Source organism: Camelus bactrianus, chromosome 31 (assembly GCF_048773025.1).
Source record: "Camelus bactrianus isolate YW-2024 breed Bactrian camel chromosome 31, ASM4877302v1, whole genome shotgun sequence".
Classification (NCBI taxonomy): Eukaryota; Metazoa; Chordata; class Mammalia; order Artiodactyla; family Camelidae; genus Camelus; species Camelus bactrianus.
This window is the reverse complement of record NC_133569.1, coordinates 14,749,606-14,774,739: the sequence shown is the minus strand read 5'-3', so window position 1 is coordinate 14,774,739 and position 25,134 is coordinate 14,749,606. Positions and strand designations below refer to the sequence as shown.

General features: G+C 47.4%; 1 protein-coding gene across 2 annotated transcripts in view; it reads left to right on the top strand.

The window, feature by feature from the left end:
- The window catches only part of FDFT1 (farnesyl-diphosphate farnesyltransferase 1), a 30,651-nt gene extending 5,756 nt beyond the window's left edge, over positions 1-24,895 (top strand). Inside the window, exons 2-8 of one of the 2 annotated variants that reach the window (XM_010973192.3) lie at positions 3,514-3,611; positions 4,454-4,637; positions 9,710-9,838; positions 12,705-12,896; positions 16,738-16,914; positions 18,036-18,188; positions 24,055-24,895. In XM_010973192.3, the coding sequence (XP_010971494.1) occupies positions 3,514-3,611; positions 4,454-4,637; positions 9,710-9,838; positions 12,705-12,896; positions 16,738-16,914; positions 18,036-18,188; positions 24,055-24,276 (1,155 nt within the window). In that variant the 3' untranslated portion in view covers positions 24,277-24,895. Of the gene's footprint in view, positions 1-3,117; positions 3,612-4,453; positions 4,638-9,709; positions 9,839-12,704; positions 12,897-16,737; positions 16,915-18,035; positions 18,189-24,054 lie in introns of those variants that run through there. The other variant, XM_074355673.1, reaches the window with a different exon arrangement.
- Positions 24,896-25,134: the final 239 nt, after the last annotated feature.

The following is a 25,134-nucleotide window of genomic DNA, read 5'->3' as shown; positions in this document are numbered from 1 at the left end:
AATAAATCTGATGGCATATTGGCACCTGCAAGTTGTGTGACATCACTCAGTCCCATCACTTGATGACATCATTCTTTCATAATGGAGAAAGTTTCTGGCTTCTATCAGATCTAAATGTATTATTTAGATTAATATCTTAGGTCTGTTAAGTCTAAATCCTGACTCTTGCAGCTGAATGACTTTTGGTAACTTAACCTCCAGCAACAGTTTCATCATCTGTAAAACATAGGTAGTGGATCACAGGCTGTTATCCACAGTTTCCCAACTCCAGAACGGTCTGAAAACAAAAGGGTTTTTTTTCGTAAGTCTGGCTCAAGAGCATTCGGCAGTAAAATGTTTCCGGATGGAAGTGACCCCCCCCGCCCCCGTGTAACTGTTCCTGGGTTTTGCTGAAGCCCTGTTGTTGATCAGTTGTGAGTTCTGTGGGGCGCACCTGGCCCTGAGACCGCAGGTGGGTTGTAGGTCTGGGCGGGACCAGGATTAAAGGTCGTGTCTGCATTGTGCCGGGCGGGGACTAGCCGCCCAGTACATGGTGGTTACTACTCTTGTTGCATGGATGCAGCCCTCCGGTGTGTGGGTCCCCCCCTCCTGAGGGATCCTGTGTCACTTCAAGTCTGCCTGGAAGGCTGTGGGGAGGCCTGGTCGTTTGTCCTCTTGGGAACTGCCTTTCAGCTGGAGCCCCAGTCCTTGGTTCTCAGCCACTGCATGCGCTTCCTCTCAAGGCCCGCATCCCTCTTCCCCTGACTGGAGGCTTCTTGGGAGTGCGCCTTCCCCAGCCAGCGAAGGAAGCCTCGGAGGACTGGGGACTGGGGACGGGCCCAGGAGCTTTAGCTTTTTTTTTTTTTTTTCATTCCTGAGCTCTTGGGAATCAAGCAGTGGCAGTGTTTATAACAGTGGTATTTTCCATAGTATGTTTAATAGTTACATCATCTTGTATCTTAATGGTAATTTGTGGAAATTCTTCTTACAGGGTGAGGTCCTGAAATAGGTGACCAGAAAAAGAACGGTGGGAGAAGGAGCTGGGAGGTGACTTGTTGACCTCACCCCCTTTGAAGAGGAGGTGTGTTGGGGAGGAGGGGTCATCAGGAAGGAGACTGTCACTCTTCAGAACCGGTGCGACTGCACCTTTGTGTTTATGAAGCCCCTGGCTGGACATCAGCCCCCAAACCGTTACTTGCAGCTGAGGTTCAAGCCAGTGGGCAGCACAGTGAAAGGAGCCATTGGGGCTTGTGGACAGTGGTTTGTGGGAATAGCTGGCTTGGAGCTCAGCTGTTACTCTGTTCCTTTGATTTTACTGTGAAGTCTTGCGTCTCCACATTGTGAGGGGGAAGGAGTTGGTGAATGGTTTTTAAATACTCTTTGAACGTATTCATTTGCTCGTCAGAACTTCACTGAGTAGTTTTATATGCCAGACTGTGTGTACTAAATGATTTTACTAATATATGGTGTTTACTAAAATATTAATTTTTACTAATAATTTGTATTGAATATGGCAGTTAATTGAAATCCTCATGATTATGTGATTTTTAAAAAAAGCTTTACTCTTGACAAAATAATATGTATGCGTGGTAGGAAATTTGGGAAATGTACACAAATAAAAAGAACATAGTTCACCTGGACCCCAGCAGGGTCCAGGGTTCACTGTTAACGTTCCAAAGTGACTGTGGGATTTCCCAACAGGGAATATGCTATATAGATATATATTTTTTAAAGCATTTCCCTTTATAATGTTTTGTTAAATATTTTATGTTTCCCATTTTTCTCTAAAAGAGTGGGGGAGTTGGTGGGGAGGTATATAAATGCTCTCTACTTTTCACTCAATTTTTCCTGAACCTGAAACTGCTCTAAAATATAAAGTCTCCATAAAAAAATACACAAAACAACCAGTAATTCTTTTTGATATGTTTGCTTTTCAGAATATGGTGTGCTTTTTCCTTGAAAAACAGATTGTTTTCCATAGGGAAGAGTAAAGTTTAGGAAGCAGATTGTTGCAGCTCACTGATTTGAAAGGGAAAGGTGATTAGAAATCTTGTTGTTGTTGTTTGTTTTTTACATTTTTTAAATTGAGTTATAGTCAGTTTACAATGTTGTGTCAATTTCCAGTGTAGAGCACAATTTTTCAGTTATACATGAACATACATATATTCATTGTCACATTCTTTTTCTCTGTGAGCTACCACAAGATCTTATATATATTTTCCTGTGCTATACAGTATAAACTTGTTTATCTGTTCTACATATGCATGTCAGTATCTACAAATTTCGAACTACCAGTCTGTCCCTTCCCACCCCACCTCCCCCTTGGCAACCACAAGTTTGTATTCTGTGTCTATGAGTCTGTTTCTGTTTTGTATTTATTTATTTTTTTTAGATTCCACATATGAGCGCTCTCATATGGTATCTTTCTTTCTCTTTCTGTCTAGAAATCTTAAAAGGAATAGCTAGCTTTCCAGAGGGTAGTAGAGGTTTAACAGGTGTTAAAGGAAAACTAGAACTGGACAGTAGTTAAAGGGGTGAAAACAGATGTTATTCAGAAAAGCTACTACAGTAGGGAAAATGAGACCTCAGTATAGAACTGGGCTCAATTCCAAATACAAGAAGGAAAGGTGGGGATTTAAAGCCAAGGGGCCGAGTGTAGGGGTGAGTGGGTGGAATAGTACTAAGGAAACACCTGGGCTAAGGGGCGTTCTGGCTAAAGGACCTACCAGGATTCTTGCTGGAGGCAGGCCAGGGCGGCGGGATTGTGGGGTAAGGGGAACCCGGCCAGATAGGGTGATCAATATCGGGGATGGGGGATTCTGGCTCAGCCAATTTGGCAGAATTCTTGCTAAAACTGGGTGTTGCAAAGATAAAACTGAAGCACAAAGGTGGAGGATTCAGAGGAGCCTGACTAGAGTTTGGCCAAGGGGAGATCCTGTCGCAGGGAGGAAGAGCAACTTCTCAAAAATGGAGAGGGTTTTGTTAGCAGCCTGCGGGTTCTGGGGAGGAGGGGGAGACGGCTGGGCCGTACCTGGGCGGGGCTCGTATCGGGCGGGGCCCGCACGGGGGGCGGGGCCGCACCTGGGCGGGGCGGGGCGGAGCTCGCCTGGGGCGGGGGGCGGGCCCCGCGTGCGGGGTGGGCGGGGCGGCGGGCGCCCGCTCCTTGCTCTGTAGCCCCAAGTTTATATCCGCGGAGGGAGAGCCCGCCCCGCTCGTAGGTGGGCTCCTCCGCTCTGCTGGGGTCTATGGAGGAAAAACTGCGCTGGCCCCGCTATTCCCATGGCCGCGGTCGCCTGCGGCACCAAGGCCATGTCCCTCTTCAAGCGGACCTTGGGGCGGAGCCCCGCCGCGGCGCCCAGGGGCGCGGGCACCCCCCCACGCGGCTGCCCCTTGCCCCCCGCCGCCTGGCCCTGCAAGGACCGGCCGCGGGGAGAGGGCGTCTGCGGCCGGCTGCGGAGCCCCGCGGCGGGCCTGCCCCAGCCCCACGCCTGCTCCTCCGCGCCTCCCACCGCCGTGTGTCTCCTCTGCCCGCAGGACTCGCTCAGCAGCAGCTTGAAAACTTGCTACAAGTATCTGAATCAGACCAGTCGCAGTTTCGCAGCTGTTATCGAGGCGCTGGATGGGGAAATGCGGTGAGTGGCGGAGGCGGCTCCTTTTGACTGGGGTTGGCGGGAAGGAAAGCTTTTCTAGGGGACTTTGAACCCTTCCAAGCTGCTTTTGGACACAGCCCCTTGCTTTGCGGTCCCCGTGCTTGTGGCTCAGCCAGAACGTGCCCCAGTGAGAGGAGGAAACGTTCCGGTGTTTACTTTCGAATGCCCTTCCAGGCACCTGGCCATCTCACAGTGTCCCTGAGGCCCAGCTCTTTCAGGGAGGGGCGGGGGGTGTTTATTAACTTTTTTTAGTTCTGGCAGCTGAACCTGACTGAGTCGGTCTTGCTGTTTTCTTGGCTTCACTTATGCTACTTTGCGTTGCTGATTTATCAGGTTAATTCTTCTGAGGCTGTCTCTGGGGATTATATACATGAAAACGTGGACCGATTGCCTTTAAGTCCGATAGTATTTATAGTGAGAAGTTCTTGTGTCTTTTGGCTTTATCTGCAAAGTAATGGTTTTATCTAAACAATTGGTCTGTTGGTCTTCCTACAGCTGTTTTGCGTTAGTTAAATGTGGTCTTTCTACAGTTGTTTTGCATTAGTTAGTTGTAACTCATTCTGAGAGTAGTTGTGATACCCAGCTGGTAGGTTTTTTCTTTTGTTTTTTTAAATAAACTACAGAAATCCATTGCTCCCATCTAAGGAAGGAAAACTAAGAAGTTTCGTTCAGTATGAAAGGCTTTGGATAGCCTTTCATAATTCTGTAGACTTAAGGTTGTAGGAGGGTTTAGAAAATGGCACGGCATAAATGAGGTGTGATTTTTAAAACAAGTATCTTTGAATGTTTGTTCCCAGGTAGTAATAGTTCTTTCTTTCTTACAGGCATGCAGTGTGCATATTTTATTTGGTTCTCCGAGCTCTGGACACTCTGGAAGATGACATGACCATCAGTATCGAAAAAAAGGTCCCCCTGTTACACAACTTCCACTCGTACCTTTATGAGCCCGACTGGCGGTTCACGGAGAGCAAGGAGAAGGACCGACAAGTGCTGGAGGACTTTCCCACGGTAGCGGAATAGTCGTGTGCATGACTGATGTGTGGTCGTCCACTAGCCCGCGAGCAGGCTGAGTTGAGGGCAGCATAGCACAATGTGGTCGTGGTCAGGGACTCTGGTGGCCAAGGTGCTAAAGCCAGACTGCTTGGGTTGGAGTCCCCACTCTCCTGTATGTTAACTCGGGCTGAGTTATGTAGCCTGCCTGTGCCTCAGTTTCTTCATCTATAAAATAGGGAGAAATAGGGAGGCAGGTACCTGCCTCCTGGTGGAGGTGTGAGGATGAAAAGCGGTAACATAGGTCAAGCTCGTAGACAGGTGTTAGCTGTTAGTATTATTACCAGTATGTTGTTTGGAAGTCCCGCGTTTCTTCCTGTGGAAAGAGCCCTCAAATTCCAGTGTCGTGAAAGATGGGTTCTCAGGCTAGTTCACCAAGAACACAGCCTGTGTGTGTGGCACTGCTGCCTCTGGGCCCCCGGGCCTGGGAGCAGTAGCGGCATGCCACTCAACGATGGGTGACAGCTGGGGGAGGAGGGGCGGTTTGCACAGCTGGGTGACCTGGGGCTGAGAAGCAGTGTGGTCTCTGCCGCCTGCAGCTGGGTGACCCTGGACAAGCTTGTGCCTCGGTTTCCTCATTTGTAAAGTCAGAGCTATGTTCACAGGTACTTCGAACAGTGCCTGGTCCGTACTAAGTATTCTGTAAAGATTAGGTATTTAGTCCATCCTGTTGGAGTAAAGTGGGTTCTAATTAAAATCTTGAGCTTTGGAAAGTCTCACAGGTTTTTGTGATGCATGTGACTGGGTCCTGCTTTTTGGGATTTGCATGTTTTATCACATAAATAAGTGAATCTTCCACGCCTTATAAATAAAGGTTGGGTTTATCCAAGTTTCATGTTCCCTAATAGCCCAAAGAAGCCCTTCTTTTAGCACACAGTTGCCAGAATTTGGGAGGAAAAATAGTCCTTAAATGGCTCTCTTGCTATTAAGACCAATCTCTTCTTGAGTAGGGAGGAGAGGAGTCCACCCATTGCAAAAGAATGTTCGAGAAAGACTCCTTCAGAGCAAGGGCTATTTCAAATGACTGTGATCATGTCTGCAGTGTCAAAGCCAAAAATAAAATATAGTACAATACAAACCAAAAGAAGGAGTCTGTGAAGAGTAATTAGGATGCGTTCGTACAAGAGGAGAGAGAAAGGACCTGTGAAGAGTCGTCAGGTGGGGACATAGCGCTCTTACCTGGGGACAGTGCTGGTGGCGTGGTTCTCGCACGACCGGAGCAGGTTTCCTCTGGCTGGAAGTCCGTGGCCTTTCATTGACGAGCTTCTGAACCTCTGCTGAGGCAGGAGAAGTGCCACAGATGGGCCGTAGGCCATTTATCATTGAAGTGTATTTTCACTTGAAATTATAGGAGGAGGGTGCAGCTCAGTGGTAGAGCATGTGCTTAGCATGCATAAGGTCCTGGGTTCAATCCCCAGCACCTCCATTAAAAAATAATAATTAAATTAAAAACCCTTACAACCCCCCCCCCCCCCAATTACAAAAAAGAAAGTATGTTATTCTGTCTAGAGCCTCCAAAAACAAAAGCAACCTCCCAAATGACTTCCGACTATGAGTCCTCATAACAACTTCTGGGCATGGGATTACTAATGTCACAGGTGTTCAGAAAGTGAAGGCAGCCCTCTCCGCCCAGCAGAAATGAGAGGAGAAAACGTCTGAGTGCTCAATTTGAGGGATAGAGCTTGTAGATTTTCAGAAGATACTTTAATATGCTTGTAAAACCTGATTCCGTTTCTTTGTAAATATGACATTCCGATGGGAAAATGATGCTTTGTTCTGGCGAGTGTCAAGGTAAACGGGGTTAGAGGGCAGACGCCTCGCTCTGGACGCAGAGGCTTGCTCCTGTGGCGTCAAAGTGGGGAGCAGAGGGTGCAGGCCGGGGGTCACCGTTTTACTCTCTTATAACCTTTTGTATCCTCGTGAATGTGACGTGTGTGAAGCCGTGTGTTTTGTGAGAGAGTGTAATTCTAAGGCACCTGGATCAGAGGCCATGCGATGCGGCCGGAGCGAGACGTGTATGGGAATGCCTGCCGCCTCGTCTCATTCACGCGTGCGTTGTGTGTGTGCTGGTCTGCCCCAGCACCTCCTTGAGACGGGGGTGCCTAGTGTCAGGTGTGCAGTCAGGTCTGGGTTAGGGCCACGAGCAGAACTTAGCTTGGCCTCATTCACAGAACTGCTCTCAGATGGAGGCAAGAATGGCCTTCCCCCGTCCCCCGTCTGGGCCTCACTGCCCTCCAGGGGGGCCCACCCTGACCTTGTGCTGCTCCCCTTCTGGACCATGTTCTGGGATCTGGGATCCCTTGCCCTCATTCCCTGAGCCCACTCCCGGGGCCTGCAGTCTGTCTCCTCGGCCTGCCTCTTCCAGGGTGGACGGTTCCCCTGGGCCTGAGGGCGGCTCTTCAGGAGGGTCGTGGGTGAAGCTGGGCCCTGCAGGCCAGGGTGTCCTGACACACGAGGGTGAGACCTCTCCTCCCAGGGGTCTCTACCCTATTTTGTTTTGTTTTGTTGTTTTGTTTGAGGGGGGTAATTAGGTTTATCTATTTATGTATTTATTTTAACAGAGGTACTGGGGATTGAACCCAGGACCTTATGCACACTAAGCACACGCTCTACTGCTAAGCTATATATACCCTTCCACTAATTTTGGAACAAAACTGAGGGACCACGAGTTTTTAATTTACCCCTGCGTCTTCCAGGTTGTTATGAAGGTATGTTTGTCAGGGCAGGAGAAGAGAACAGACTGTGTTTGGTGAGTTATTGGCTTGATTGGTAATTTTAAGACTTTGAGCCATCTGGTGTGGGGGCCCCCACGGCACTCCTGTCCCAGCCCCACGGAGTGCAGGGCAAGGCCCCAACAGCGCTCTGACCAGGTGACATCTTCCTGGGCGGTCAGTCTGCGGCAACGTGGAACCTGGTGCTTTAGTAACGTTTAGTGCTCATTTGTTGACACCGTTTAGAGTCAGGCTTTCTGGAACACTCACTGCCTCTTATGAATGAGAGTGTATCTTCCTCACCTGGAGCTAGTGGAAGCTAGCAGTTTGAGAGAGCTGCATAGCTTGAGGAGTCACAGAGGACTGTTTGTAAATGATCACAGCAGTAACAGCACACGTTTATTGAGCCATTAGTTAGTTACGAGTTGTTTCATTGTGTGTCATTTGCTTTACTTTCTATTCATGTAGTTCTAACATGTAGCATATGTGACATACTGTTATCCACGTTTTGAATATGGGGAAACCGAGGCATGGAGGCTTAAGCATGTTGCCTAAAATCACCTGTGAAGCTAAGTGGCAGAACCAGGATTCAAACCCAGAGGATCAGGGTCTGCCTCCAGAACCTTCTTGCTTAATCCCTGGCAGACTTTACTGTCCCTCTAAAAAAAAAATGGTTAAAAATGAGGCTGCATAGTGATGGAGACAGGTCCCACCCATTGTTTTGATCGTAACATCTCAAGGTCTGTCATGAGGGGGGTTTCTGTTTGCGCAGTGCCCTTGCCCCTGCCTGGCATCTGGCATTCCTCCGTTATACTGGTGGACTCACCAGGGTGTCCTTCCTTCTCATGCTGGGAATCTCCAGAGAGTGATGCAGGGAAATAGTGGCCTGGTGGGACAAGGAGGAGCCCCCCACCTTGGGTTTTCTGGGGAAAGGCGGAGCCCTTCGGTGTCAGTCTTACCTTGATATTTTGGGGATTACAATTAATGTGTAAGCACCAAGGAGTTGTTGAAGTTGGTCTGCACTCAGCCGTGAAGTGTTTACTGGGGAGTGTTTGTTTCCAGGCCTGAGCTGCCGCTCCCCCCACAGCTCGCTGTCCTTTCCCCTCTTATAAATAGAACTGACCCAGCCGGGATCTGTCGAAAGACCAGGTCCTCCGGAGATCAGGGATTCAGTGCCCTTTGGTAGAGTTGCTCACTTGCTTCAAGACACATGGGAATCACCTTTTGGCTTTGTCTTGGAACAGCTGTTGTGGAAAGAACAGAGGTCTGGAGAAATGGGATTGATTTTATGGATTTGGCAGTTAAGGGCTGATGTCCATTGGAGTAACCCTGAATCCCGTCGGTGCCCTGCAGCCTGCTGGTTACCCCTCGGGTCCCTAACCTTTCTGTAGCACAGACCAGGTATTCCTCGCACTTTGGATTCTCAGCAAAGTCTGTTCACTGTTTTCAGTATTGCGTGCTGGCGCTTAGGATTTGGTAGCATTTTATTTAAGAAGTTTTGTGGTGTTTCATACTATTTCGATAACCTACAAACACTTCTTTGAACTTAAGCAAGATATTTGTGCAATAGAAATGAATTTAAAAACCATTAAAAACATTTTGACTCTAGAAACTTCAGCCTTTTTATACCCTTCTGCTTTATGTTTAAGTTAAAAAACATTACTTTTCTACATTAGAGCTTGGGCTGTGAAAATAAAAAATGTTGGGTAGCCTGCTCAGGTCGAACCAAACTGAGCTGTTTTAGGAATTAAGAAGTGTAGCCTTGTCGCTTCATGGTATGAATTCAGGAACTGATGGTAGAAAACGGTTAGCTGGTCTCCCGCCCAGGATGTAAGCTGTAGGTGCAAGCGTTTCTGGTCGTCTCCCAGCTGTGTGTCCCCGCTGCCCCGAACAGTGCTTGTTACAGGGGAAGTAAGTGCCCCGTGCACGTTTGCACAAATGGATCTTCCCCATTTCAGAACAGGAGGCTGGTCTGAAAATGAAGAATTCTTCCTTAAATTCTTACACTTTGTCCGGTTTTCTGTTGAAGCATCTCATTTATCATAAACTGGGAAAGTGAGTGCAGAGTGAGACTTGGAATCTTCTTTTGACTCCAGAAACTTCAGCCTTTTTATACCCTTCTGCTTTAACATTTATGACATCTGCTGAGTTTATCATTTAATACGCAGAAAACTGGCGTGTCCTAGATGTCAGTCTTGGCCCTCCTGGGGTCCCCACTGGCGAGCTCTGATTGCTTTGCTTTATCATTTCTGGGGACCTTGTTGGCTCCCGGTTTAAATACGTTTTGTATCTTACGTTTTTTTATGATCTCCATTTCAGATCTCCCTGGAGTTCAGAAATCTGGCTGAGAAATATCAAACGGTGATTGTTGACATTTGCCGGAAGATGGGATTTGGGATGGCGGAGTTTTTGGATAAGCAAGTGACATCTGCACAGGAGTGGGACAAGGTTAGTGACGCTGCATAGCGCTATTGGCGTGGGTGCGGGCGCCGGGGCTGGCGGTGCTCAGTGTGACGTTCAGGACGAGGAAGAGGTGGTCTGTCAGTCCCACATTTTCTGGTTTTACAACCAGAGCATCCCATCTGTAATGTCTCATCATAAACACTTAATAGGGACTTACAGCTAATATCCAAAGTAATCCTTGCCCTAGAGAGTGTGCCATTAAATTAGGCCAAAGTAGGCATAATTTGTTCCAGAAATACAGACGTTAAGCTTGTAAAAGGGTCTCTGACGTGCTGTGAAATTTAAGGTAAATGACCAAATTACTTCATGTAATAGATATCAATAATTTTCACATCTTAAAAATGTGGTTTTATAACCCTCTTTTCCTTTACTGAGCACATGTGCACACACACATACCTTAGCATCTGAGTCATCCGGTTCCATCTAAACACAAGATTACTTTTAAATTTGGTGCCAACTTGGCCCCATTTACTTAAGAGAAGTAGGTATCAGTCAGGCCATTGAATTATATCCTGTGTCTGTTTCCATAGGAATGAAAACAGTTCATGAGATTTGGATCATGGGTGTGTTACCCTGAGGAGTGAGCACCCTCTTAATACCTACTTCTTCCTTCCTCTCCATCTTTTTACAGAAATAAGACAATATGAGATGTTCCAGGTTTCTGGACACCCATCTCCCTCAGTGTGGGGTTTATGGAGGCACACGTGTGCGGATGAGCTGTGGGAGACCCCACAGGGTCGAGGTTGTCGTCCTCCAGAGACAGAGTAGCTGGAAAGGGCTGTGAGAGCAAAAGATGGGGCAAATACAACTCGAATGGCTTTTCTTTGGCCAGAGTGGCTTCCTGACCGGCAGCTGTGAAGGCTGCTGGCCGGGGCCTGGGGAGAGTCTTAATCTAGACAGAGTGACGTAATTGACCACAGGGACCAAACTCAACTCAAAATACAAGGCAGGAGGAGGGGTGCTGCCCGTCTTCCACAGGAATGGCCTTTGGGAGACTTACCCATCAGCTCAGTGGAAACAAAGACAATTTCAGCATCTAAACTGTGTACATATTTTGTGGCTCTAACAGTGTTTAGGTCAGGATCTTGGAAGAGACACTGCTGCATATTTACTGAGTGAGTATAGGTCTGAGGTCTGGCCTCTTAAACTTGACGACAGCATCTTTGGAAGTTCTGGTTCATGCTCCCTCCGAGGTTAGCCTGACTGTGACTGCTGCTGGAATATCAGCGGATGAATTTAAAATTAAAGCTAAAACTCCTCCTGGCCAGGAACCGGCACCAGTGATCTGCACGGTGACTTCCCCTTCTGCCGTGCAGATCTGTTCGTGAAACTTAATTACAGGTTGCTGAATAGAAGTTCTGATCAGATAGAACGGAGTACTTGTAAAGATTTCCTTTTCCATCAACTTTAGAGAAAAATGAATACTTCCATTCTAGGAGTATTTCTACCCAAAGGACTATTATCTTAACATAAAATACACTTTTCCTTGGACAGCACTCTGGATATACTAATGTTTTTTAAGTTTCTAGTAGTTTTTAAATTTTTTGTAGTTGTCCATAGCTCTTTGCTCTGAAACTTCAGCACAGCTTCACTCTCTGTAGCTTCTTCCTCTCCTGGAACGGCTTTCAGGTGCTCTCTGTCATTTCATTGTGCCCTTTGGTTAGTCTTTGGCTTTATATTGCCTTCAACCAGAGACATTCTCTACATTTTGGTCCTTGCCTAAGTCCGCTCCAGAGGACACCTTTAACTGCTCCTCACTTCTTCAGTTGTCTCATGGACATTCATTTTATAAGAATATGTGTTAACTAATATTGTAAATCAACTACACTTCCGTTTGAAAGAAAGAGTATTGCATTGAGTTAGTTATCTTGCAGTACTCTTTTCTGAGAAGAATAGCTTTGACAAACCACTTTTATGGAAAAAAATTCTTTGACAGTTAAGAATTACATTTACTCAGGAGGAGGGTATAGCCCAGTGGTTAGAGTACATGGTTAGCATGCATGAGGTCCTGGGTTCAATCCCCAGTACCTCCATTAATGTAACTTAATAAATAAGTAAACCTAATTTACCTCCCCCTCCAAAAGACAAAAAAAAACAAAAAGAATTATGTTTACTCAGATCTCACTTGAGAGAAAGGCAGTTTTAGCAAAGTTGTTAAACCCTGCCTCTGAAGTCAGCCAGCTTGGCTGGGAATCCCTGGCCTCTGATTTCCCAGATGAGTGATCTTGTACAAGTTAATCGACTTCTTTATGCCTCAGTTTCCACATCTGCAAAGTGGTGATAATAATAGAATGTACCTCATAAGATGTCTGCGAGGACTGAATGTGCACGGTACTTAAAGCAGCGTCAGGAACATACTTCCTGTTCTGCATAATGAGGATTTTGAGACATTGCAACATCTTGGAATGTCTTCAAGTTTAAACTGTACTGAGTGTTCTGGTTTCTGCTGGAATATTCCTAACTCCCTCATGGCCTTCACTCCCAGTTTTGCATATGAAAAGTTTACTGAACTAATTTATTTTTCCAGTAACCTTTTATTCTAGAAGCAGTGCACATGCTTTGTACAGATGTAGAAAATACAGTTTAAAAAAAAAAAAATCACAGAAGCCAGAGATCGGAAATCTCTGATCAGCCAGGGATCACTTCTGTTGAATCTTCTGTGCACATCCTTGTTGGAGTGTTTTTCACTCCTTACGTGTACATGGTATACATTTGTGTTTTTTTAATCAAAATGAAATCTTGTACATTCCGTTTAGAACCTTTTTTTTTTTTTTTGTAGCTAATGATCTCTAGCGTTTCTATTTTAGTAGAAGTTTCATTATTAAAGTATTTTAAAAATCATCTCTTACAGTACTGTCACTACGTGGCTGGGCTGGTGGGGATTGGCCTTTCCCGTCTATTCTCGGCCTCAGAGTTTGAAGACCCCTTAGTTGGTGAAGACACAGAGCGCGCCAACTCCATGGGCCTGTTCCTGCAGAAAACAAACATCATTCGTGACTATCTGGAAGACCAGCGAGAAGGAAGGGAGTTTTGGCCTCGAGAGGTAACAGATTCAGGGGATTTGGGGAAAACTACTTCTGAATGCTCTCTAAAAACAAACCATTAAACCCTTTTGGTTGCAAGTGACAGAAATGCGTTATCAAACTACCTTAGACAACATAGGGAAACGTGTAGAGTTGGTTAAGATTTAGTTTGCTTCTGGTAGACTGGCTGCATCCAGGGTCCAGACCGTGTGTGCTAAGGCTCTGGCCCCTTTCTGTCTCTCAGACAGGCTTTCTCCAAGTGGTGGGTGTAGCAGCCCATAACTCACAACATCCTAGCTTAACAGAAGAGTCTTAGGAAGACCTGATTGGTAGGGCTTGGTTCCTCTGCCCATCCCTTAATCAGTTACTACCCAGAAGGCTGAGTACTCTGTATGGACCCGGATCATGTCTGTCCAACACTTGGATTGGATTTCCCCCAAGGAAGACGGCTTCTGTGGCGAGAAGGGGGAAAGGATGCTGGATTGGCATCTGCGCACTCCCGATGTTCCTTGGCAGAGACCAGACACGGTCTTTGACTTAATTAAACATGGACCAGGAAAGGAAAGGCTTTGACATGGATTTTATTCAGAAGGAAAGCTAGGGAATCTTCTGACCACTTCCTGATTTTACTTCAGCTGTTAACCTTTTGTTTTCCGTAAAATGGTTTCCTAAAACCAAGTGCTTTTAAAGTGAAAAAAGGCAGGTGAGAAAGTGGAGGAAATATTTGGAACTTATACTGCAGATGAAGGGTTAATATTTCTAATATAAAGAGAGCAGCTAAAAGTTAAGAAAAAGACCAGCTGCTCAATAGAAAAATGGGCAAAGAGATAAGAACAGTGAGTTCACAGAAAGAAAGATGCAAAGCGTCCTTAAACATCTGAAAAGGTGATCAGCCTCACTCCTAACAAGGAAAATACATGTTGAACCTCGCCAACCTCAGATGTCACAGCTTTTCAAGCCTCCAGGAAACCAGCTGGTGTGCAGCCAGGTTGAGAAATGGCTCTTTACGACCCGTCTGTTGGCACCAAGGCTCAGCGGAGGGAAGGGGCTTGTATAAGGACCCCCAGCAAGTCCAGGGCCACCCCGGAAGGGACATCTCTGTCTCCTGGGTCCCAGCCCAGATCCTGCCCAGCCGGCCACCCCGCCTCTCAGATGAGCACATCGCCATGTGCAGCTGTGAGCGCCAGCCCTGCACACGCCTCGCTTCCCTCTTCTGTAACAGAGTAGCTCATCCTGCTGGGCGGTGGTGTGAGGACGTGGGAAACTTCTAGCACGGGGTGCTTAGTAAATGTCACTTCAAAGAGCGTAACGACAGAAAAGAATCCTGAGGTACCGTTTCTTGCGTCAGATCAGCAGAAAATCTTTTAAGTTTGATAAGCCCTGAGCGAGACTGGGGAGAGATGCTCCCACGTTGCTGGTGAGCGTTCTCTGGATTGACCCCTGAGGACCGGCAGCCTGGCATGCCGGTGAGGGCTGGGGAGGCGACTGACCGCAGCACTGTGTGCAGGAGCTACAGTTTACAGACCACTCCTCTGTCCACCCATACAGAGCTGTGCGCGCTGTGGTGTATCCCCCCAGTGGGGCACAGAAAGAATGATGCTGCAGTGGAAAGAGCTCCAGGTTATATTATTAAGTGGGAAAAGCCAGGTGCATAGCAAACAGCATGTGCACCTTAAATGGAAGGATAAACCAAAAAGTAGTAAATGTTTTCAGTAGTTACATTGTGAATAATAATACTGATACTGAGATACTGAAACTATTACAGGAATTTTGTGGCATAAAGAAAATAGGTAATTGTGAGGGGGGAGGGTATAGCTTAATGGTAGAGCATGCACTTAGCATGCACGAGGTCCTGGGTTCAATCCCCGGTACCTCCATTAAGATAAGTAAATTAAATAAATAAATAAGTAAATAAATCTAACCCCCACCCCCAATAGCTAATTGTGTTCATATCATTAGGAACCAAAATTTTTAGTCTGAAATAAAAGATGCAAACAATGAAGTTAAGCAAAAACTCCCACAATCATGAATGGGATTGGAAATAGCAGTATTGAACTCATGATACAGTTTCTCTTAAAAAAGTCTAGCTCTGTTTACTAGGAGTTGTAGGAGCAAGGACCAAACACACAGGTAGTGAGTAGCTCTGCCGTTCTGATGATCACCATCACTGGAGATGCCGAAAGGTGCTGTCTGAACCCTGTCATCCTGTCTGCATTTATTGGCTGGAATTTTTTATTTTGCAAAAATGGCGGTGAAGGTGGCAGCCGCAAAGTTTTTGGATTTTCCCAGATTCTCACACAAAGAAAAGATGGAAAAACACTCAGCCAAGAACTGAAACAGACATACCCAAAACCTAACCGATGAGTAAGTGCGAAAGCCCTCAGTGACGGAGTGTCCCCAGGAACTTCAAAACACAAGGGGGTGCAGACAGAACACTATCGCCGCGAACAAAACTGCCTGTAGGAGTCTGCAGGGTTGGTGTCTCACTGCAGGTGTCTCAGGTCTGAGAACGGGAGATGCCCCAGAAGAGCCAACAGGTGTTCACTGGACAGTGGGGTGGGCCCATCTGAGAAGAGCAGGTGGACCGGGAAGAGGTGCTCCTTCCCTCGTTGGGGCGAGTCCACAGGGGCCTGGCAAAGCCTGGAGGAGCTGGGGTGGACTAGCCCCCTGGAAGCCAGCCGGACACTGAGCAGCCCGGGTTCTGTTCTGACTGGGCCCACTTTGAGGAGTGAGATGACAGCAGCGGCAGAGGCCTGAGTGCCATCAGCCAGGCACAGCAGGTCGGTCTTGTTTGGATCCTTGTTGGGAAAAACCAAACAGAGAAAAAATTAGACAGTGGGATGATTTAACCACTAACTGGGTAATTCGTATTAAATGTTTATTGTTAACTTTTACTTGTAAGAAGATGTATGTACAAGAAAGGTGCCTGGTATTTTAGAAATTCATAATGAAGTATTTGTGGACAAAACAACGCATTAAGGCTTTAATTTAAAATAGTCCCAGGGCTCAGGCAGTGAATGTATAGAAGGAACAAGACGACCAAGTGTCAATGATTGTTGAAGCTGGTGGATGGACACACGGGAGCTCATGGGTCTGCGGAACGGTCGGGTACCATCGATCTGAGTGGGTTTAGGTGCAGATTAAGAATGGATAACAAATACAACTTTCCATAGAATCTCTTGGTCCTTTGAGGCCTAGTCATGTATTTGGGGGAGTGTCTAAAGTTACAGGAAGTGTTGTTCTTTCAGAAGCTTAGGAATACCCAAGAATAATAGTAAATGACTTGCTGGCATCAGAGGATACTCTAAATAATGTCATTAAAGATTGTCGAACCAATCACACTGTTGGGGCTGAGGGTGACATTTCACGTGCGAGTCACCCAGATGAAGGAGGGGCTGTTCTCACAGTAGAGGCTCAGCTCGGTCCCCTCACGGGTGCTTGCTGAGCAGCATTCTTACCAGCAGCGGGAGTGCGATGTTAATCATTAATTATGTCGAGGCCTGGCCATCCTGAGAATGTTTAATGTTTCGCTTGTCGTGCTGTTGTAGCTGATTTTGTTGTATCTGGTTGTTTTTTCGGGAGGAAACTGAAGCCTTGTGAATAGCAGGAGGCCTCTTAGTACGTGAGGCACTAATTGTCCCGAAGCACTTCTCCAAATGCTTAATTTAACTCCTGGTTGTGATTAGACCTTGGCTGTAGGCACGAGAGCCATTGCACAGAGCTGAACACAGACTTGATCTTTGCTAAGAAAGGCTTGACCTGTGTGTCGTAGTTCTTACACACGAAGATGCTCTCGCATTGCTTGCACGCTGTTCCCTTGTGCGTGTGTTCACATGGTTTTTAATCTTCTCATCTGTCTAGGTTTGGGGCAAGTACGTGAAGAAGCTGGGCGACTTTGCTAAGCCAGAGAACGTTGATGTGGCCGTACAGTGCCTGAACGAGCTGATAACCAACACGTTGCACCACATCCCGGATGTCATCACCTACCTCTCACGGCTGAGAAACCAGAGTGTGTTTAACTTCTGCGCTATTCCGCAGGTATGGACCCGGCCTGTTCTCGTGTCCATGGGAGGCCGAGGCGGAAGGGGTGGTTAGCTGGGGGTGCACAGACTTCATTTACTGTTTTGGTTTGTGAATTCAGGAATCTGGTTCCTTAAGATGACTTGAGTGTCTTTTTCTTCTGCTAGAGGCAAGCCTGTTTCACAGCACCTCCTGTTTGCCCCACAACCACCATGCTCGCTCCAGCCTTGAGGTTGAGTCTGCTCCTTTCCAGAATCTTCTGGAATCCTTTTTTTCCCTCAGCTGTTCTAAATCAGTTAATTTGATCCTTATCCTTACAGCTAAATCTAGGGCTTTGGCTCAGATTTATGAGGAGTGCTGGGTAAAAAGCAGGTAAAGCTGTTATTAAAAAGTCTTAATTAAGCACCTAGTGTTTGCTGTCCTTTTCCTGGGCTCGGGATACTGAACCTGACCCTGGGGACCTAGGCGCTTACACTTTTTAAATGCCTTTACCAGGTACTTCAGTTTGTAACTCAGTGAAGAAAGTCATAGGATCTAACTGGTTTGGAAACTTGGTTTGGTTTTGTTCTAATGACCAACCTTGACCAGTCGTTGGAACTAAAATCTGCACGCCTGACTTAGGTTTCCATGTGCCTTAGAGATAATTCACCTTTGAGCATGGGAAATGACCACATTTTTTCTTTTGTTTCCCCTACCCCATCCCATCCTATTTTTTAAAATCTAGAATGATTATGTTCACTGTAGGAAAAATCGAAAGGAAAAACAAAATAGAAAAACTTTTCCAAATATTTTGGAATATGTATTTCTCAGATCTTACAACTCATTGCCCCAGCATGGAAAGTGTTGCATTGGCTTGTGTTTTATTTTTCAAATAAAAAGGAATTTTTGTGACTAAACTATAGAATTGTTCAAGACTGCAGAGACTGCTGGATTCTGTGCTGCTGAGGAAGGGAGGAGCGGGACAGGGAGCGGCCTGGACGTGCTTTCCGCACGCGTGTTTCCTGGGTTAGGTACTCATTGGCACTTTCTCACTCCGCAGAGGATTCGCTTTCCTTTCCATGACAGTTGCCTACAGTGTAATTTCTCACTCTTTTTCTTGAAATGAATTCGTGTTTTCTCTCTCTCCTCATTACGTGTAGGTCATGGCCATTGCTACTTTGGCCGCCTGTTACAATAATCAGCAGGTGTTCAGAGGGGTGGTGAAGATTCGGAAAGGGCAAGCAGTCACCCTGATGATGGATGCCACCAACATGCCAGCTGTCAAAGCTATAATACACCAGTACATGGAGGAGGTGGGTCCTTTTTTTTTTTTTTTTTTTTTTTTATTGAAGTGCAATTACAGTGTGTCAGTTTCTGGTGTACAGCACAGTGTGTGGGCTCTTATTTAATCACCACTATTTAAACACTTCGTATTTGGACATTAGAAGATCCTGACAGACCACAGCGTCACAGCAGAGAGAGACAGGCTCGGTCTCCTTTATTAGGAGGGATGTGCACAGGGGGCTGGCTGTCGGGAGCAGCCGGCACCCGGTCAGAGGCGATAACGAGCCAGGCCTTAGGATGGAGCTCCAAAGGAGAACTGTATCTTTTGAGCTGGAAAATGAAGCTAGAGGCCAACCAGGCTCCTTGTCGCAGGGTGAGGAGTGAGAGGCTGAGCCTTGTGGACGTTAACGCAGCGTCTGGGTGGATCTGGGCCGCGTTTCCTGACACCCAGTCCAGTACTTTCCACCACGTCATGGACCTCAATTGAGAAACCATGGTGGGGAATTTTGGAAAGCCATCAAGCTGCAGCTGTTCCTAAATTTTCTAATGTAGATCTCATTTCAAATGCCAAGACCAGCCTATGAAACAAAACATGCTTGTTCTGGTCGAATCTCCAGCTCTGGAGAGTGTACTATATGAGTTGGTTCCAAAGAACTTTTTCTTAAGAGGCTAGAACTCTCCTCATGAGGCTCTGAAGCTGTGCTCCTCAAATGGAGGGGGTCCTGCCTGCTTCCCACCCCCAACCCTGGGGGACATTTAGCAATGTCTGGAGACATTTAAAATTTTAAGTTTCTTTTTTATTTTTATTTTATATTGAAGTATATAGTTGATTTACAATGTTGTGTTTCAGGTGAACAGCAAAGTGATTCAGTTATACATATACATATGTATTCTTTTTCATTATACGTTATTACAAGCTACTGATTATAGTTCCCTGTGCTGTACAGTAGGACCTTGTTATCTCTTTAAATGTAGTAGTGTGTTTCTGCTAACCCCAAACTCCTAATTTATCCCTCTCTCCTCTTTCCCCCTTTGGTAACCATAAGTTTGTTTTCTGTCTGTGAGTCTATTTCTTGTTTGTAGATAAGTTCATTTGTGTCTCTTTTTTTTTTTTTTTAGATTCCACATATAAGTGATACGATAATTTGTCTTTCTCTGACTCACTTCACTTAGTATGATAATCTCTAGGTCCATCCATGTTGCTGCAAATGGCCAAGTAGTATTCCATTGTATATATAAACACCACATCTTCCTTATCCAGTCATCTGTTGATGGACATTTAGGTGTTGTTTCCATGTCTTGGCTATTGTAAATAGTGCTGCTATGAGCACTGGGGTGGGTGTATCTTTTCAAATTAGAGTCTTCTCCAGATACATGCCCGGAAGTGGGAGTGTTGGATCATACGGTAACTCTATTTTTAGATTTTTAAGGAATCTCTATACTGTTTTCCATAGTGGCTGCCCCAAACTGCATTCCCACCAGCAGTGTCGGAGGGTTCCCTTCTCTCCACACCCTGTCTGGAGACATTCCTGTTACCCTGGGCTGGGGTGGCTGTTGCCATCTGGTGCATAGAGACCCAAGGTCCTCGGGTGTGTTCTTATTGCAGACTGAAATAGGGCAGAAGTAGAGGAAAACTTAAGAAGACCCTCCTCACTGCTCCGTGCTCAGAGATCACCACTGTCCCTGATTTTCTAATCCTTCTGGTCCCTGGGCTGTGCTTCTAGAGGGATGTGATTTGTAACGGTGGTTTCACCTGAACAAAATTCTACAAAGCCACCATCTCCTCTGATCCCCGTTGCATGTCGCACGATCTCGTGTTTCTCCATCCTCACCTGACAAGTTTTGACCTCAGCATTTCTGCCTGAGGCACCTGTAGAAGGTATAAGAAATCAAAATTTTAAAAACCCTAGAATTCTTTTAGTGGCTGGGTGAACACGTTCAGCCATTGACCCCAAAATTGCTGCTGACAAGACTCAGGTTGTTGGGGTGCCCCGTGTTGCCGGCGCTTACGCAGGGCTTCTCTGCCTGTGGGGGCAGCCGGGTAGTGGGAACTGTTAATATCAAGCACACTGGGGGCCCTCGCCCCGTGGCTGGGCCATGACTTGGACCCAGGTCAGCTGACCAGAGCCTCGACTGTTCACCGTGTAAGGGCTTGAATTACCCTTTCTAAACTGACTAGTGCCATTTTAGGCACTGTTTCTCCATTTTATATAAATTAGAAACATTCTGTGTAGTTTGTAGTTCAGAAAATATTTTAGTTTTGCAGTTTTATTCTGATCACTGATTTTAGAAAACCATCTTTTTAAACTTATTGTAGGCAGTTCCATGACTGTATTAAAATTCAGGTTTTATTTGGTGATTTCCTGGGATTAGCTCCTGGTTGTGATTCAGTTTGAGTTAGGGCAGAGGTGGGCAGCTGGCTGACCCCCTGATTCTGTAAGGGACTTTGCATTGGGACACAGCCAGGACCCCTCGGACACAAGCAGCTGCAACCGAGGGGCCTGCAAGGCTGGAACTGTTTTTTGGCCCTTTAAGAAAAAAGTTTGCTGACTTCTGATCTAGGACACTCATTATTTTGTTTAATCACTGTGCTGAAACTCAGGGTATTTTGGAGGAACTGTTAATACTTCAGTTGATTTGACTCAGAAAAACACTGAAGATTTCTACATCAGAATGTGATCATGGTTTTAATGTCCGCATTAAGGACATTTTGTCACTAAGACTTAAAGCTAAGACTGTGTGTGAAGTCCACACATTGTCGGGCTGTTTGCAGTTGTCCAGACGTTAATTCTTCTTCTCCTCCCTGACCAAGTCTGTCCTTTGTGTAAGACAGGAGCACATTTGTTCCTTGGGCTGCTGGAGTCCTGGTAGCAGCAGTGATGCTCCTGCAGGGCCTCCTGGTGCAAAGGGCCAGTTGGAGCGACGCCCAACCCCCCGAGTTGGGGAGCTGCCCCTCAGGGCCTCGGGAAGGCAGGCTGGATACCTGTCAGCTGGTGAGAAGCTCAACCAGCTATTTTGGGACAAAAACAAATGCTCAGGCAAACAGCCAGAAACTTGTATTTCCTTCTCTGCCGAAGTTAGCTCTTTGGCAAGGGCCAGCTTTCTGGAGCTGGGGGAGCTCCCTGTTCGGCCCTCCGCCGGGCTCAGTCTGGAACATCGCATGCACTTCAGACCCCATCCATCCTTGTGACTCAGAGTGTGATCCTCTGCCCAGCGTCTGCGTCCCCCGTGAGCCAGTGAGAATTCAGTCCTTCTCACTTGCACTGAGTAGAACGTGCCTCTCACGGGATGCCCGGTGGCGCCTGTAGACGTGGCACCACTGTGTGGACTCACCCACTTCCGTCTTGTCCTCTCTCGTGTGACACTCCCATCCCTCCCGCCCGCCTCCCCGAGCTCCTCTGCACGGCTCTGTCCTCTGGTCTGCATGTGTGCACCCTGACTCCCAGCCTCTCCGCGCCCTCCTTTCCTTCACGGCCAAGCTTCTGCTGACAACGTTGTTTATCCCCTTGGTTTTCCCAGCCTGCTTCACCGTAGCTTCTGTCTCCTGCCTTTTCATTAGCCCTTTTCTTACCGAAGTGATTTGGTGACCACCTGGTTCACAAGTCTAACGACGCTGGTCACTCATCCCTGATTCCACTGGGTTGTTGGACACTTGAGTCTCTCTTGGCTTCTGTGACACTTGAACTTGACCTGGTTCAGCCTCTTATGTCTCTGTCTGCTGCTCTTTTGTCCTTTGGCTGCTTTCTTGATTCTCATGTTTCCTTGATGCACAAGAGCTTTCTGATTCCCTGTGCACCACGTGCTCCAGCTCAGACCTTGGTCATAAACTCGTCTTCTGGTTGATGGCGTGACCTTTCACCTAATTGTGGAACCCGGGTAACCTGGGGGCTGTCCCCCCCCCCCCCGGCGGCAGGAGCCTCCCCGTCCTGCCTGTTCCGCTTACACTGTCATACTTGTCACAATTTCATGTGCCTTCCCCTCTGACCGAGCGAGTCTGGGACTTTACGAACAGAAATGACCAGAAATTGTGCTGAGATGCTTACTGGACCATTTTGTCCTCCAGCCTCACTGGGGGTGGATCGATGAAGTTACAGTGTATTCATACATGCAGGTTGTGTTTTAAAAACGATTGACCTTGTTTTGTAGATTCTAGCACTAAGAAGTGGGCATAAAAAATTGTGAGTGAAAGAAGTCAAATTATAGAACAATGTTTATAACCTATTTTTAAAGTAAATTTTGTGTATGTAAAATTTTATATGCATAATAGTCACATATATATTTATACATGAACGCACAATAATATAGTCATATACAGCACATACGTATATGACTTTGTGTTTATATATGGGCTTGTGTGGGCGGTGCAGGAGGTATCAAAGCCTCAGCAGTGGGTCATGGCGCTAACACGCGCACACAGCATTTTGTGCATTTGTATGCATAGGCTTCCATGGGCATAGCGAGGAGGAACAATGAAAGGGAAGTGTGACTTCCTTTATTTCTGTATTGCTTGTTTTTATGAGCATAATTCCATCACCTAGAATTTTTGAAAAGAAATTACAGTTTCATCCCCATGTGTTTTTCCCTCCGTAGCCGTCCTTTTTGGCATAATATTAGATATCATTAGCATATTTCTATACGCACATTCTTTTTTTTTCCTTGTTGCATTAAATTGTAGCTGTGCTTTTTAGAGGGAGGGTGGCAAGAATATAAGACGTGTTTGTGGGAAAAAACACTCATTATGTAATGAAAAATGTGAAAATAACTTTTTAAATGCCTGCTCCGTCCTCTTCGTCCTCTCTGCCTCCAGCTGGGCTCAAGTCACTGTCACCTCCCACCTCAGTGACCACTGAGGCTTGTCAGCAGGAGTGGGGCAGCATCGATGGGGGGCCTGCCGTGCGCCAGGCCCAGGGCCGGGCGGGAGATGAAAAGCTGAGGAAGATGTGGTGCCTTCTGGATGGCAGTCTAGTTAGGGAGACCCAGGTGGGGCCTTGGTGTGGGTGACGGGAGAGGGTACCGCAGGGGGCGCTTGGGGGCGCTTGGCCCGACCTGGGTGCTCAGGGCAGGTTTTCTGGAAGACCTAATTACCAAGCCTAGCCTTGGGCGTGAGGTCAGAGTTGGCGCAGTGACGGAATGTGGGTGGAGCGCTCCTGGCAATGGGAAATGTGGGAGCGAGGGAGGGAACAGACTCTCGCAGCAGCATCACGGAAGTAAGCCAAAGCAGGCAATTGTCGGGAGAGTGCAGAGGGAGGCTGGGGAGGTGCAGGGGGAGCTCAGGCCTTGCCCTCTGGGGGATGGGGAGCCCCTAAGGCCGTCTCACACAGGTTTTAGGTCTCTTTGGTGACTGTGGGGAACAGATGAGTGGATTTTAGGGTTCAGGCATAGAGGCCGGAGCTCAATTTGGAGGCTGGTGAGGCTCAAATGAGTGGCACCAAGGGCCTCACCTGGGCAGCAGGCGTAGGCGTGCACAGGGCTGGGTTTGGCAGTCATTCTGGGGATTTGCCGAGGGCTCGGAGGTGTGCGGGTGTGAGGAGGGCTCTCGGATGACTCGGTGCCCTGCTCTGCCTGCCGCCCGCACCCCAGATTCTGTCTCACCCTCCTGAGCTGCCTTTGCCCGTCTTTGCTGTGTCACTTCCCTGCCCCGCGTAGCTCTGCTCCCGCCTCGTCCGACTCCGGGACATTACAGCTCTGCGGGTCCGGGGCAGAGGCCAGAAGGGCTCCCTGCCTGCTGCCTGGACGGGCCGTGGGGTGACACACACGGGAGCGACTCTGCTCCCCGAGCCTCTCCCTGGTGAAAGGGGCAGAAAGTGCCTCGCCCCTGAGGGTGTCGTAAGAAGTGAACACCGATGTTTATGAAGTTCCAAGGACTTACACTTTTTTTTTCTCTTTCTTTAACAGATTTATCAGAGAATCCCTGACTCCGACCAATGTTCTGGTAAAACAAGGCAGATCATCTCCACGATCAGGACACAGAATCTTCCCAATTGCCAGCTCATCTCCCGGAGCCACTACTCCCCCATCTACCTGTCATTTGTCATGCTCCTGGCGGCCCTGAGCTGGCAGTACCTGAGCGCCCTGTCCCAGGTCACAGAGGACTACGTTCAGACCGGCGAGCACTGAGGCGGGGTTGGTCTGGAGACCGAATCCTCCGGGACGTGGGCTGACCTCTTCAGGGATGGATGTGGGCTTCCCTGCTTCTTCCCATCGTGCTTTAATCCCTGAAAGAACCCTGTGGGCCTGGACCTTTAGAAACTGATGCGCAGTGGAAAAGGAGGAAAGGAAAGGACCCCTCCGCCTCGGCCTCCCTGGGGCGGCTGCGGTCGGGGCGGTAGGGCCCAGAGGTGGCGCACCTGGGACTGCGTGGTGTGAACACGGGCTGGAGTTATAATTAAATGTATTTAATTTGAAGCAACCTTTGAATACCTATCCTAGTAGAAAGTGAAGTGAATTTTCTTTGTTCAGTTCCTGTTTTTCTCATCATTTTGTTTCCTTCAGTGGACTTGAATGTAAGAGATGTGAATGTTTCGAGTTCTAGGCAGTATTCCCAGGTTTCCTAAGAATGCAGATGGTCTTCTGCACACAGGCTGGGAACTGACTTCTGGGTGGTGTTGGTGTTAATTCCTCGTTAAAGGGAGTTGAGGTTTCAGAAGGAAATCGCCTTTGGCCCCATGGTAGCAGATCGGTTTCCAGTTAAGGGTGATGCTTTTGAGAAGATTTTTATAATAAAGAATTGAATTACTCGGCATTTGTCAAAGGCAGTTCACTCGGAAGCCTGGATGAGCATGGCGAATACGGAGCTCGGGAGCAGAGTCTGGGACTTAGGGATGGGGCGTCTGCCGCCACCACGGAGCCAGCCAGGCCGCCCGGCCATGTGCGGCTGGTCCCACTGGATGGAGGTGGGGTGGCTCGGGCATCTGCACGGCTCCCACTGCCCCCGTGCGGCCTCTGTCAGCCTCTCCACCCTTGGCTAATTCTCTC